This window comes from Chrysochloris asiatica, unplaced genomic scaffold (assembly GCF_000296735.1).
Source record: "Chrysochloris asiatica unplaced genomic scaffold, ChrAsi1.0 scaffold00034, whole genome shotgun sequence".
Lineage (NCBI taxonomy): Eukaryota > Metazoa > Chordata > Mammalia > Afrosoricida > Chrysochloridae > Chrysochloris > Chrysochloris asiatica.
This window is the reverse complement of record NW_006408552.1, coordinates 19,492,586-19,506,943: the sequence shown is the minus strand read 5'-3', so window position 1 is coordinate 19,506,943 and position 14,358 is coordinate 19,492,586. Positions and strand designations below refer to the sequence as shown.

The window sequence follows — 14,358 nt, the reverse complement described above, 5'->3', positions numbered from 1 at the left end:
GTGGGGCTGGGGTGCCCACTAGCTCAGGCAACAATATGGAGGTGCACAGACAGCAAGGGACCAATGAACAGATACCAAAAGAAAAGAATGTCCACATCTTTATCTCAGCGGTTCTGCCAGGCGTCTGTGGCCGCTCCAATTCTTCCCCCACGTGGTCTCACCCAAGATGGCGGCTCCTCAAGCAGCTGAGCGTCCCGGACTAGAAAGCAATGGATTTCTTGTTTCTGCCACAAATTCCCCAGCTGTAAGTCTTCCAACCTTCTAAATATTCCTTTATATGAGGTTCAGAGTTCTGGGACCAATCCCTGAGCCTGCTTGGTCCTGTATTCTGTGTAGTTGCTGTGTTTACTGCACTGCTATCCGATCCGCCATCTTGTTTGTTCTCCTAAAACCATTTAATTTTAGGTTTTCAATAAGTAAGTTGTTCAGAGTTCAAAATTCAAACAAATTCCCTTTTTGACCCTGTCTCCCTGCCCCACAGGTCTCCTCGTGGGGCAAGAGGTGTTCAAGGTTCTTCTGCTTCCTTTCAGAGAGAGCTGTGCACACACCAGGAGACACCACATAGAAGTCCTGCACAAACAATACCTATGGTCACCTTGTTAGGCACCTTGTTTATTTAATTTCACAGATCATGAGACTGGGCCTTACTCGCTTTAGGCTGGGTGCAGTCATTGCTGCAGTGGGAGCGTATGCATGTCCCTAGAGCTGGGTGCAGCCATGCCTATGACCGTCCTCCCTCCTCAGGGGCAGGCAGTGCTGCAGCAGTCACCTGACTCACGTAGTGTTCTCGGTGCCGCTGCGCAGCCTTGTCCAGAGCCCAGCCCATCCATCCAGGAGTGTGTCTGTGAGGTAGTTTGCTAGCAGTAAACTTGTTTTCACCTAAGTTGTCATTTTCACTTACCGTTCTCCCTACCTGGAGTTAATATTTTCAGTGGAAGGCCTCTCTCCACTCACTCCACCACCTTTCCCACTGTGTGAAACACCCAGTGACCCCTCACTAGATGGCCTGGCTCCTTGGCCCTTTGTAAATTAGGGTAGTGTTTCAGTGTGTTCATTTATCCACCAGAACTTCCCAGCTGGCTCTCCCAGTTGCCCCAGCTATGCCACTTGTGCTTGTTGGGACCCAGTTAAAGTAAAGACCAGCACAGGGAGGACTGAGCTCTTAAGTGACAGCGCTTTTGTGTCTGTGAGCTCTGTTGTGTCTGGTGTCTGGTGCCCCCCCACCCCCCCATCTTTAAGTAATGTCTTAGTTGGGTTTGGGGCTAAGTGCGTGTTCAGTCAGGCTCTGTCTTAACACCTCCTATGTGGGAGGTGTGGTTCCTCGTAGGGGGTAGGGTGCTGAACCCCCGTGTGGTTCCTCGTAGGGGGTAGGGTGCTGAACCCCCCCCCTGTTCTTTCCTCCTGCCCTGTCTGCTTCCAGGGAACCTTCTGAGCAGTCTCATGGGCTCCTCAGAGCAGGAGGAGGGTGAGGAGAGCCAAGAAGACAGCAGCCCCATTGAACTCGACTGATGGCCCGCAAGTACTGGAGACACGGCTGCCCGGCAGCTTCAGAATGCGAGTCCTGCGCCACGTGTGGTGTCTCCTGGTCTCCTCATCCTGAGGCTGGCAGGCTGCATCCGGGCTCTGCTCTCCAGTCTGTGAAGTGTGCCGGCCACCCGTTGCTGTGCTGACGGACTTGGTGCAAGTCTCGTGGCCTGTGGTATTCCCGCCCCTCAGATTGCCCCGTGATAAAGCACAGGCCTTCCTGTGACCCTTGTTTCTCCAGCTTCCTGCGGAAGGGGTGCTGAATGAATGGCCCCCCACCCCCAGGGCCAAGGGCACCACAGCACACAAGGAAGGAGGAGGCGGCCTCTTTACTATGTGTCTGAACCAGGGGCTGTAATGCACCTCATCTCCATGTGTGGGCGCCATGTGGCCATGCCACAGCCAGGCGGGCACCACATCCCTGTCCCCTTGGTCACCCGCCAACAGAGTCGCTGCTCGGGAAGGGCACAAAGGGATCCTGCAGAGTCCCACCTCGCTCGTGAGGCAATATTTATTTTTATTGGGTGATTGATTCCTTTGGCCTAACATCTTAGGTTTTAACCAAATAACCATCCTGGAGTTAGCAGAGCCACCCTCGTCACCAGTATAATCACAGAAGGGGAGACACTTTATTTTTTCACGTTAAAAGTTGTAGATTACTACGCCGTGATCATGCATGGGAAGGGTGAGATACACAGTCTAATCTACTGTACAAATGAAATTTAAAGGAAGGTTTTGTGTTCATTGTTGAGTTTAAATAAATACTTTATACTGGGTCCCGCTTTTGGAATTCACTCCTGGGCTTGGAGGTGGCTCAGCTGAGGTCTCAACTACTCAGTTCACACCCAGCCCTGGGGGAGATCTGAGCAAGGACCCTGTGAGCTGCTTATCCCGTGGATGGACAGAGATAGGGCAGTGAGTGGCCAGCACTGGGAATCTTGAACCCCCTCCACTCAGCTGTGTATTTAGGCATTTATATTTAGATTTGGAAAAAAATCAAACCCAAAGGGTTCTGGGTGGGCCAGAGCTAGTCACTGGAGAGGCTAAGCCTAGTTCAGTAGCCACTGTACCCCGAAAGGTGGGTCAGCTCATGTCTGCAGCCAAGAGCCCAGAGCTTTAAAGAGCCACTGGCTCTGGACCCTGGACTGTCACTGGAGAAAGTCTTCCAATGACCACTGACCAGCAACCTACACTGTCATCTCATACCACCCAACCCTTCTCTGGGGACCTTGTGTCTCGGTTCTCATTTGGGGAGGAGCTCAGCCTAGAATTCCTGGGTGCTGGATGAGGGCCCAGGCCCCCTGCCTTTCTGCAAGTCCTTGCTGAATGGAGGCAGAGGCTCTGGATTCCCAAGGTCCCTGAGTGGCCTTCGCTACACACAGAGAGGGAAGTACCTTTCCATCCCAGTTCTAGTATTGGGGGGTGGTACCTACAGTTCAACATGATTCAGTGCCCCACCCTACACACACACGACACCACACCAGAACCACAGCTTTATTCCAGATGACACGGTAACCCAACCCCAGCTGGGAGCTTGTTCTGTTCTCGTGCACTGCCAGGCCCAGGCAGTGGGCAGGACTGTCTTGGCTTAGAGGGATGGAGTCCTTTCAGGTCATATGTGGCCCTAGGTCCCCACCAAGACCACCACATATGTGGTCCAGACAGCCACAAGGTCAGCCCCAGTCCCACCTGGGCGCCTTGGTCCTCAGGAAGGGTCAGGGTGAATAAATAGATACTGCCACTACTGGCCGGCCAGCAGCAAGCTGGGGTCCAAGGCAGAGGCCGTGAACAGGTGGCAACCCCAGGGTGTGGTCAGCAAGGTCACAGCCCGTGCTAGGTCAGCAGCCAGCAGGAGCACCATCAGCCTCTAGCAGATGGCCTGAGTGGACATGCACATGTCTGCACATCACCCCCAGCTAGGAATCCAGTTCCCCCCCAAAGTGACCCAGTGGCCCAACAAATACTTGTCAGAGAAGGGGGCCTGGGGGAGAGGGTCCTGGAGCCAGGCTGGTGGCGTCCTGAGGGTGGACCAGGGGGTGGAGAAATAGGCACATGGCAGCCAGGCCCACAGTCATCCCTGTTCCCCCCTCCCCCCATACACACACAGGCCAGCTCCCATTGGGCCCACAAAAACTACAAGGCAGGGAGGTGGGGGCAGCTGCTGGGGAATGGTACTCCTGGGATGGGGAAGGGAAGCAGGCTGGGGTGCATCCAGGGAAGTCAGGGCTGGGCAGGGATCAGCTGGGCTGGAGCCAAGAGGCCCATGCTGAGGCCTCTGAGAACAAGTCTTAGAGTGAGAGCAGGGGTCCCTAGCCCACCTGGCCACTCAGAACTGCCCCCCAGCATGAAAAGGCAGGGCAGGACCACTGGGCCCCTCAGAGCCCCCACTGCAGGCTGCCTGATCCCACTGCCTCCAGTCCACTGCACAGCAGCTGTAGAGGTCCTCTAGGGTTTATGCTTGAAGTGGGCCTCCACTGAAACACGACGATGGTCTCAGCTAGTAGAAGAGTGGCCCCACTCCCACAGCATGTCCCGGGACCCCACCCAGACTCTGGGATTCCATCCACACCCTGGGGCCCCACCCATACCCCCAACCCTACCCAGACCCCTGGGCCCCAAACCAGACCCCAGGCCCACACACACTTTGGGACCCCACCCACACCTCCAGGACCCTACCCAGACCCCAGGACCCCCACCCATACCTCAGGACCCAACCTGGACACTGGGGCCTCCGCTCTCCTCTCACCTGCATATTCCTGGGGCAGCATGGGTCGGTCGACGACGCTGCGGAAGGCAGCCACCCACTCCTGGCGGTCGGCTTCCGTCTCGCAGGTGAACAGGAACTTTCGGTCGGGTGTGACAATGGTGACGCCGTGGGACCAGTGGTGGCCCTGGGTGGACGGCGGGAGCCCCTCCAGCACCAAATAGCCGCCCTCCTTGCTGCCGATGAAGACCTCCCCGCGAGCAAAGGCGTCCTGGAGCGGGAGGAGGCTGAAGGGTGCCAACCATGGCCCCTGGCAGTCCCCACCCCTAAAACCCGGAAATCCCGTTCCCCAGCCAGGCCCCCACCATGTGACTGGCAACCCAGGGCTCACCAGGGGGTCCTTAAAGTACATCAGCCTGCGGTCATCCATGGTGAACCAGCGCTTCCGGAATCCTTCAGTTTGCTGCAGGGCAGCCGATGAGCAGCCAATGAACAGTGGCTCGGTCCACGGCTCCCCTCCTTCCCCTCACCCCCCACCGCACTCCCCTCTCCCCCCCACACACTGCCCTGCACTCCCCTCACTCCCTGCCCCACGCTGCACACCCCACCCTCCTCTGGACACCCCCCCACACCACTCCCTCTGCCTTCATCTCCCCTGGGAAAATCAACCCCCCTCCACCCACCTCATCCCCTCCCTCGCACACAACCCCTGGTGGCTGGGACAGAGAGTGGGTGACGGTCAGAGCGTGAGTGGGGACCATCACACTCACCTTGGGCCCCGTCTTCTCCATGTAGCCCTCCTTTAGGTAGTTCCGGGATAGCTTGGGCACCAGCTGTGGAGCAAGGTGGTCAGGATCCCCCTCTTCCAGGCTTACCTCACCACCACCCCCTTCTGGCCAGACCCGGTACAACCCTTCTTTCTACAGTTAGGATGCAGTGAGAGAGCTGGGCTTACATTAGGGCCACCCTGGGACCTAGGTCAGCATCCTGTCCTTCCTGCCCCAGGCACTCACACTGGGGTCCCTGCTCCCCACATTCATTTCCCTGACCCCACACACACATTGGGCTCCCTCCCCTCACATCTAAGCTGTTACCTTTCACATTGGAGCTGCTGGCCCCTCATTGACATCTGGGTCCCTGTCCCCCACATTCGTGTCAAACCTGACCCCACACATACTTTTGGTCCCTGCTCACCCCCATCCCCCACCCTACCCCCGTGTGTCAGCATCAACAGCTCCCCATTCAAGGTGCCTGCCCCCCCCCCCACTCACGTCGGTGTCACTGGCCCCAGGGAAGGCCACCTGCAGGTAATGGAAGCGGGCTGCCCTCAGTGCATTGAACCAGTCCACCATCTCCTGAAGGCGAAGTGAACGGATGTGAAAGGTTCATACAGATTAGGGAGTAAGCACACAGAAATGCATGCTTACCTTGTCTATTGAGTCCTCTGCACACACACCCCAGTGCCACTCTTTCCCACCTCCTCCCATTGGACACTCTTCAGCCCATCTGCATGAGCTCCAGGGCCCATTGGCATGTGCTATCTGGACTCCCCTGTAGTGACCCTCACTCCCAAGTTGCTGTGGCTCACCCTTACCCCTGCGCCTATCACCCCTGACCTTACCTCTCAAGGCTGGCTACCTCCACCCAGCTCCCTGCACCTTGGTTCTCACCTCCTCTCTCCCACACCTGTCCGCACTGGAGAGTCCATCTGATGCCCCAGCCCAGAGCCTTGTTTTTAGGGTATCTACCTACTTCTCTGCCTTTGCCTCTCTTCACCTACCTATCTGCCCCTGGGGGTGCTGGTAGCGTAGTGGTTACGAATCGGGCTGCGAACCTTAAGGTCAGCGGTTCAAAACTACCAGCCACTCTGCGGGAGAAAGATGAGGCTTTCTACTCCCGTAAAGATTTACACCCTCGGAAACCCTGTACAGGGTTGCTATGGGTCAGAACCGACTCGACGGCACTTAACAACAACTCCTCCCAGGAGGGCTCACCCAAGCCCACATGGCTCGTTGGGGCCCAGACACCCTCTCTGAAATATAGGCTGCAACTTCTGTCACAGCGCTGCTCCTCCCCACCACCTCCTGCCACCTCAGCCAAGCACCCAGTATGTCAGTAGGCACAAGGAATTTGTTCTGAAGGGTCTGACAGCCTGAGCTCCTAGACAGTACACGCACGCACAATTGCATGAACACAGGAGATAGCAGCTGAGAAGGAAATCAGCAGAGAGCAGAGAATCATGAAATAAGAAGAGCGTCCTTTGAAATAGGAAAGTTCCAAGAACAGCAAGGAGCCCTGCAAAATTAGACATCTGAGAGCAGAAACAAAACCCTTAACAGAAGAGTGGGAAGACAACGCTGAAGAAATTTCCCAGAAAGTTGGAACAAAAAATAAATAAAAGAAGAGGAAGAGTGGAAATAGAAGCAAAAGAATGAGAAGTCAACAAGTAAATAGTACAACAGGAAACGGAAGGAAGCAATCATTCCCCAACCTCACGGACAGAAGTGAAGAGACAACTCCACCGAATGCCCAGCAAGGTGGAGAAAGCTGGGAACAGACCCGCCAAACAAAGACAGGTTCACATGAAGAAGTAAGCTCAACAGCAGGACTGCAAGCAGAGAGTTGGTGGGAAATTGTGGGGAAACCAGTTCCCACGGAGAATTCGTTATGGAGCAGCTATGGGCTGCTGAACGTGTCCCCTGTGTGGAGTCCTAACCTATGAGCGAAACCTTGTTTGGGAACAGTATCTTTGAAGATGGTATTGGTTAGGTTAATGTGAGGTCCTACGTTGAGTCGTGTGGTCTAACCAAGGAGAAGAGAAACTGAGGGAAGACTGAGGTAGAAACTGGTGTGATTTCACTACAGACCACCAGGAAGGAACCTCCAGAAGTGGGACCCTCCCCAAGACCCTTCTGAGGGAATCTTGATTTTGGACTTGTGGCCTTCACAACTTTGAGAACACATCCTGCTGTTCAAAGCCGCCCAGTGGTGGTCCCCGGGGGTTCCCAGGACACCTCTAGGGAGACAGCGTGGAAAGCTGTCCAGCCCTCCCCACCCCTGCTCTGCCCACCTTCCCATCTTCGTGGTAGACGAAGATGTTGCGTGTGCTGTTGTCCTTCAGGTAGGTGACCTGCAGACCGTGGGGGTGGCCGATCTTGGCTGGCTGGAAGGTGGCATTAAGATGCTCAATCTTCATGATGGCTTTGGGCTCCTTGGCCTGGGGAAGAGGCGGGGTGAGAGCCAGCAGCTCTGCCTAGGGCTGGCACCTTAAGTGTCAGTGCTGTGTGGCTCCAGGCAAGCTGTTCAGCCTCTCTGGGTCTCAACTCCTGGTCTGGGCACCTAAGGTTACAGATCTCTGTCCTCGAGTACAAGGATGACCAAATGACACATGACCCTCAATGTTCAGGAGACTCCCTCCGTCCCCGCCCTTCAAGCAGAGGCTCCTGCTGATCCCGGCCTCTTTCCTCTGTCCCCTCAGGACGTTCACATACAAGGGGGCAGTGTGGCTCCTAGGGTGCCAAGAGGCAGCTGTCCGGGGACCATGCTCAGCCATCTACCCAGCTGGGCACCCCTGCCAGCCCCCCTAGGCCGCCCTGCTCACGTACATCATTCTTGTTGAAGTATTTCAGGGCACCCTCTCGTTCCGTCAGCACAAACTTCCGGCTTAAGAACTGCCCGTTGTCTCGGCCACGCTTCCAGAGGAACCCTTCCCGGTATCCTGGGGGGGACAGATGAAGTCATCAATCACATGGAGGGGTCACAACTGCCAGGGGTCTCCAGCACAGCTGGCCTCACCTGGCCCCACAGGATGGTGTGCAGGACCGGAGCAGCCCAAGGTGGTCAGGCTGGGTTCAAGTCTGTCTCACCTCAGCCCGACAGGGGTCCGCTTTGGGTTGGGAGGTGGGTGGCAACGATGCAATAGACTTTATGAAGCCCCCCAATGTCCAGAAGCCAGGCTGCCTGCTGCTGTTGTTCTGGTTTGCTTAGTGTTTGGGTTTTGTGTTTCTGAGGAATAACAAAGTACACGCCCCTTCCTGTACAACCACTGGCTATTTACACTTGGACACAGTGATGTGGGGCCCTGGTTAATATCCATGGTTCAGACCCCATCAGCAGTGCTGTGAAAGAAAGACCTGGCGATCTGAATCTCCAGACCATCACATGGGGTCACTATGAGCTGGAATCAGGTTTGTTTTTTGTTTATGCACCTAGTCATCGTCTTGTGGCCAGCAACGACAGCATCCCCCGTACCATGGGGGTTACCTTATGAGACCACCAGAGGGAAGGCTAAGGAGCTTGGGGTGGGAGGCTGTCCTGGGTTCCCAGTGGACACTAATTGTAACTTGGTGGTCAGGATCAGAGGCGGGCACTGCCTCTCTGGATTGTTGTTGTTGTTAAGTGCCATTGAGTTGATTCCGACCCATAGCAACCCTGTGTAGGGTTTCCAAGGCACAGCTGGTGATCTTGAACCACTGACCTTGCAGTTCAAACAACTTTGCAGTCTGATGCATTAGCCGACAGCACACCAGGACTCTGGATAGGGTCCCACATTCCACTCGTGCTCTTCTCCCTTGATGGACCCTAGAGTACTCTGTTCCTGAACTATAGGATTAACTGGTGGTAGTGGTGGTGTGCCATGGAATCAGTTCTGACTCATAGAAATCCTGTATAGGGTTTCCGAGGCTGTAAATCTTTATAGGAGCAGAAAGCCTCTTCTTTCTCCCATGGAACGGCTAGTAGTTTCGAACTGCTGACTATGAGATTAACAGCCTAACTCGTAACCACTACGCTACCAGAACTCCTTATAGGATTAACTGGTGGTGGTGGTTATGTGCCATGGAGTCGGTTCCGACTCATAGCGACCCTGTACAGGATTTCTGAGGCTGTAAATCTTTACGGGAGCAGAAAGCCTTATCTTTCTCCTGCGAACAACTGGTAGTTTCAAACTGCTGACCTTGCGGTTTGCAGCCCGATTCGTAACCACTATGCTACCAGACTATTCCCCGCCTTATTTTTAACAAAACTTCTACCTTTACAGTTGTGAGTTGCAATTAGTCATAATAACAATTATTTAGTATTGAATCATAAGAATCTTAATCCCATTTCCTTTCACCAGACCTGTCTACACAAGATGAAAACTATTTAGTGGGGATTCTACCTTCCCACACACACTCTGAAACTAAACTCCCTCTAGAAAACTTGTAAGCCAGTCACTTGGTGTCTTTATAGTCCCCTCATTTTAGGTAGCCTATGTCTAAGGAGCTCTGGTAGCGTAGTGGTTACGAATCGGGCTGCGAACCTTAAGGTCAGCGGTTCGAAACTACCAGCCGCTCCGCGGGAAAAAGATGAGGCTTTCTATTCCCGTAAAGATTTACACCCTCGGAAACCCTGTACAGGGTCGCTATGGGTCGGAACCGACTCGACGGCACTTAACAACAACAACAACGTCTAAGTTGCTGCTTGGAAAACCTATCCAGGGTTGCTATGGGTCAGAACCGACTCGATGCACTTAACAACAACAACAACGTCTCAATTGCCCGTCCCAACCTACCCTCTCAGTTGGAATTTTGAGCTACTACATCCATAAGGAAGGAGCTCTGGTAGCGTAGTGGTTACGAATCGGGCTGCGAACCTTAAGGTCAGCGGTTCGAAACTACCAGCCGCTCCGCGGGAGAAAGATGAGGCTTTCTATTCCCGTAAAGATTTACACCCTCGGAAACCCTGTACAGGGTCGCTATGGGTCGGACCCGACTCGATGGCACTTAACAACAACAACAACATCCATAAGGAGCTCTGGTAGCATACTGATTACAAATCAGGTTGCAAACCACAAGGTCAGCAGTTCGAAACTACCAGATGTTCCACAGGAGAAAGATGAGGCTTTCTGCTCCCGTAAAGATTTACAGCCTCGGAAACCCTCTACAGGGTCGCTATGAGTCAGAACCCACTCCACGGCACTTAACCACCACCAGCCACATCCATAAGTATGTTGTTGTTGTTGTTGTTGTTAGGTGCCATCGAGTTGGTACCGACTCATAGCGACTTTATGCACAGCAGAACGAAACACTGCCCGATCCTGGGCCAACCTCACTACTGTTGGCACGCTTGAGTCCATCGATACTGCCACTTGGCCAATCCATCTCATTGGGGGTCTTCCTCTTTTTCTCTGACCCTCCACCTTACCAAACATGATACCCTTCTCCATCGCCTGGTCCTTCCTGACAATATGTCCGAAGTATGAAAGATGAAGTTTAGCCATCCTGGCCTCCAACGAGCACTCTGGCTGCACTTCTTCCAAAACGGATCTATTGGATCTTTTGGCATCCATAAATATAGGTCAAATTAATAAAATTATAGCAATTTACACTTGTTTCCTTCATCAAAAATTATTTTTTTTTATCTTCCTTTAGTCGAGTTCTGATCATCAAGCCTTTGATGGGTACTATCTACAAAGTTGGGTGTTCTTGTGCATTTCCCCTCACTTCATTATCAGCTGGATGCGTCACTCTCAGCTCTAGCCCTCCATGGCTATGTCCTTGTCCATGGGCTCAAGTATTACTACACTTTGGGCCAACCACCCTGTCCTCTTCTCGCCATGGCACTTTTAATATCATCCTCTAAAACCAAGCCTCAAATGCATGAGTTCTTCTACCGTGATTCTTAGGAAGCTATTTAAGATACCCTGGCTCGGGTCAGGCACATCTTAGTCCTCAAATGACATTTTTGCTCTTGAACACTATAAAGAGGACTTGTGCAGTAAGCAGTACCTCCTGGACATGTCCACACGCAGGCCCAACAACCTGTCATCCCATTTTACAGGTGAGGAAACAAAGGTGCAGACCCATCCAAGGTCACCAGGTCATCAAGGGCAGGACAGTTTGTGAGGCTCCTCTGGACAGGAAAGTGAGTCTCTGGGGTGCCCAAACTGCCATGCCCACACTGCCCAGCAGGGGGCAGCCATATCTCATGAGGGATCATGTGAAGGCCAGGCTGCCTGGCCGTGGACACCCCAGGCCCAGGGCAGATGAGACTGTCCCTGGAGAGTAAAGAGTGAGACCGTCCGTGGGGGTCAGTTACTCTGAGGACTTTCTGACCTCTGGCATCCACATGCCTGGTCATGCCTCCTGGGCACAGAGGCTCTGAGGCTATGCGGTGAGCGTGGGTGTACGGGAGTGTGTGTGTATGTGAGCGTGGGTGTGCATGAGTGTGGGTGGGTGAGCTGCAGGTGTGCATGTGTGTATGTGTGTGTGTGTGTGTATGACAGGTACCTGTGTGTTTACGCACGCGTGCTAAGAGCCCTCTTTCCAACAGCAAGCCGACAGGGAGTAACTTTCGGGGATGGGGTTGGTGAGGGTCATGGGCGCTCCAGCCTCCCTCCTAGCCCAGGGACCACAAGGAGCTCAGCAGCTCCAGCCTCACGGTTACTGTGTCCCAGGGACCATTTTCTCTGCAGGGCTGGCGTGTTCAGGGTCCGAGGCCAACATCTCACTCAGCATCTGTTCAGCACCAACTGTATACCAGCATCTACAGCATGCCTGTCCCACACCCCCATGCAGCTGCCTCTGCCTAGAAGCCTGTAGACCTCTCAGCATGATCACTGGGCCCCACAGTGCCCACCAGAGCTCTAACCACACCATTGTGCATTGACCCATAGCCTGGGACCCCCACCCAGGTGCTCAGGATGCTGGGGGTCTCACAGAGCCACACTTGCACCTCAGTCCTGCTCCTAGGAACTCACCCTGGGTGATGGGGTAACAGGCATGGGCTCTGGCCCCCGGGCTCCACCCATTAAGCACCCCCACCCCCATGCACCCACTCCTGGGTTTTGCTCACTCAGCCCCCACCACCACCTCCCACTGGTCCCAAAGGGGCTCCGCTGGGCCTGCAGCATTAAAACAAGGGGGTGGATCTGCCTCCAATCCTAAGAGAACAGGGAGAGGTTGAGGCTCCCTGAGAGAAGGGGCGGGGGACAAGCCAGCAGTGTCTGTGATGGGGGGGGCAGAGGGGAACCTTCAGTTGACAAAAGAGACCATTGTACGGCCACTGAAAGGCCGCCCGGAGGCTCAAGCGAGGGGAAGACATGGAGGGCAGTTTGGGAAGGAACCAGATGCATCCATGACCAGGTTCACAGCCCTACAGGGAGGGCCTTGGGGAGCTGGTGGGCAGATGGACCGAGGTCTGGCAGAGTGGTGTGGGGATGGTCCATTACACACTGCGGCTGCAGGGAGATGACCATGATGGGCATGGTCCTCGGGGAGACTGGGCAGAGGGATCCACTTCAGGCCAGGGCTCTGCTTCCTCTGCCTAGGGCTCTGCCAACTCTGTGGGTGTCCACCAGCCCTGCCCCGTCCACTACCATGGTGCCAACCCTACCCTCCACGGGTACAGAGCGCCAGGCAGAGAGCTGGGGTGTTGAGTGGCAGTCTCCTCTCTGCCCACCAGGAAGGGGACCTTCCAGTGGCTGGGGGTAGAGGTCTGATTACAAACGCCATTCCACAGGGAAACATGCAGGCTGCCTCCCACACTCCTCCTCAACCCAGCTGGGGGTGGGGGGCAATGCCTGTGTGTGTCCCGTCTGTCCTGTCCTTTGAAGACCTGCCGGGATTGGGTTGGCTGGGCAGCCAGGGTCCCAGCACTGAGGGGGTGTGGTCAGTGGGAGGGGTCCCACCACTGGGACCAGGTGACATTCCCCCCCACTCCAAGCCTGACTGTTGCTGCTTATTTGTGCCTTTTACTTTACTTTGGAAGGAGCTCTGTTAGCATAGTGGTTACGAATCGGGCTGTGAACCGCAAGGTCAGCGGTTCGAAACTACCAGCTGCTCCGCAGGAGAAAGATGAGGCTTTCTGCTCCCGTAAAGATTTACAGCCTCGGAAACCCTGTGCAGGGTCGCTATGGGTCGGAACTGACTCAACGGCACTTAACAACAACAACACTTTTACTTTGGAGTCCTGGTGGGGGTGTGGGTTAATGCCCCAGACTGCAAAGCCATTTGAACAGCAAGGTCAGTGGTTCAAGCTCACTAGTCGCTCCTCGGAAGCCCTATATGGGGTCGCTATGGGTTGGAACCGACTCAATGGCATTTAACAACAGCCACAACTTTACTTTAGACTTTCCATTATCTTTTAATTCCATGTTCCAACAAAAGTTTTGAAACCCACTAGTGGCAAACATTCAGCCATGAAGGGAATGTGTCCACCAGCAGGACCTGAGTCTGTGATATGGCAGGAGGGTGCCCCCAATACGGGCCAGATACAGGAGGCCATGTAGTGTGGTCCCACGATCAGGAAACAGCTGGGAGAGATGAAAATGACAAAGTAGATTGTCACTTCATAGTAAGTCAGGGGCTGTGGAGCGGGATAAGGAGGAAGCTCTAAAATGGGCTGAGGACTTGCCACTCCAAAGAAACTAAAATCTACCAGCTTGTGCATGTGAAATGGGTAGAGTGTTGTTGTTAAGCGCCATCAAATCAGTTCTGACTCATAGCGACCCTATACAGGGTTTCCAAGGCTGTACATCTTTGCAGGAACAAGAAGTCTCATCTTTCTCCCTATGGTTCACAGTTTATCCTACAGAGTCACTCTCAATAAATGCACGTATCCTAGGAGTCACTAAGTGGTAACGTAGTGGTTATGAGTCAGGCTGCCAACCTCAAAGTCAGCAGTTCGAAACTACCAGCGGTTCTGTAGGAGAAAGATGAGGCTTTCTGTTCCCATAAAGATTTACAGACTCGGAAACCCTGTGCAGGGTCACTATGAATCGGTAACGACTCCACAGTACTTAACAACAACAACAAGGCGTCACTAGGTGGTGCAAACAAACTTGCTCCACTCTTCACCAAGAGGGTGGAAGTCTGAGTCTAACTAGAGGTGCCTCAGAAGAAAGACCTGGTAATCCGCTTCTTAAAAATCAGTCCTTGAAAACCCTGTGGATGGCTACCACGGCCGACTTCCCTGAAAGAGATCAAAACAGGAGGTCCTGCCCAGATTGTTGTCGTTGTTAAGTGCCATTGGGTCAGTCCTGACTCATAGCAACCCTGTATGTTGTTGTTGTTGTTAAGTGCCATCGAGTCGGGTCCGACCCATAGCGACCCTGTACAGGGTTTCCGAGGGTGTAAATCTTTACGGGAGTA

General features: G+C 54.0%; 2 protein-coding genes across 2 annotated transcripts in view; one reads left to right on the top strand and one right to left on the bottom strand.

Annotated features, from left to right (window-relative positions):
* GET4 (golgi to ER traffic protein 4 homolog (S. cerevisiae)) overlaps positions 1-1,509 on the top strand; it is a 12,833-nt gene extending 11,324 nt beyond the window's left edge. Inside the window, exon 9 of the mRNA XM_006859799.1 lies at positions 1,421-1,509. Within this exon, the coding sequence (XP_006859861.1) occupies positions 1,421-1,509 (89 nt within the window). The remainder of the gene's footprint in view (positions 1-1,420) is intronic.
* Positions 1,510-3,969: 2,460 nt separating this feature from the next.
* ADAP1 (ArfGAP with dual PH domains 1) overlaps positions 3,970-14,358 on the bottom strand; it is a 66,518-nt gene continuing 56,129 nt past the window's right edge. The window contains exons 5-11 of the mRNA XM_006859798.1: positions 7,834-7,946; positions 7,299-7,445; positions 5,500-5,583; positions 4,999-5,061; positions 4,620-4,691; positions 4,271-4,499; positions 3,970-3,998 (exon numbers count right to left, since the gene is read on the bottom strand). Coding sequence (XP_006859860.1) covers positions 3,970-3,998; positions 4,271-4,499; positions 4,620-4,691; positions 4,999-5,061; positions 5,500-5,583; positions 7,299-7,445; positions 7,834-7,946 — 737 coding nt within the window. The remainder of the gene's footprint in view (positions 3,999-4,270; positions 4,500-4,619; positions 4,692-4,998; positions 5,062-5,499; positions 5,584-7,298; positions 7,446-7,833; positions 7,947-14,358) is intronic.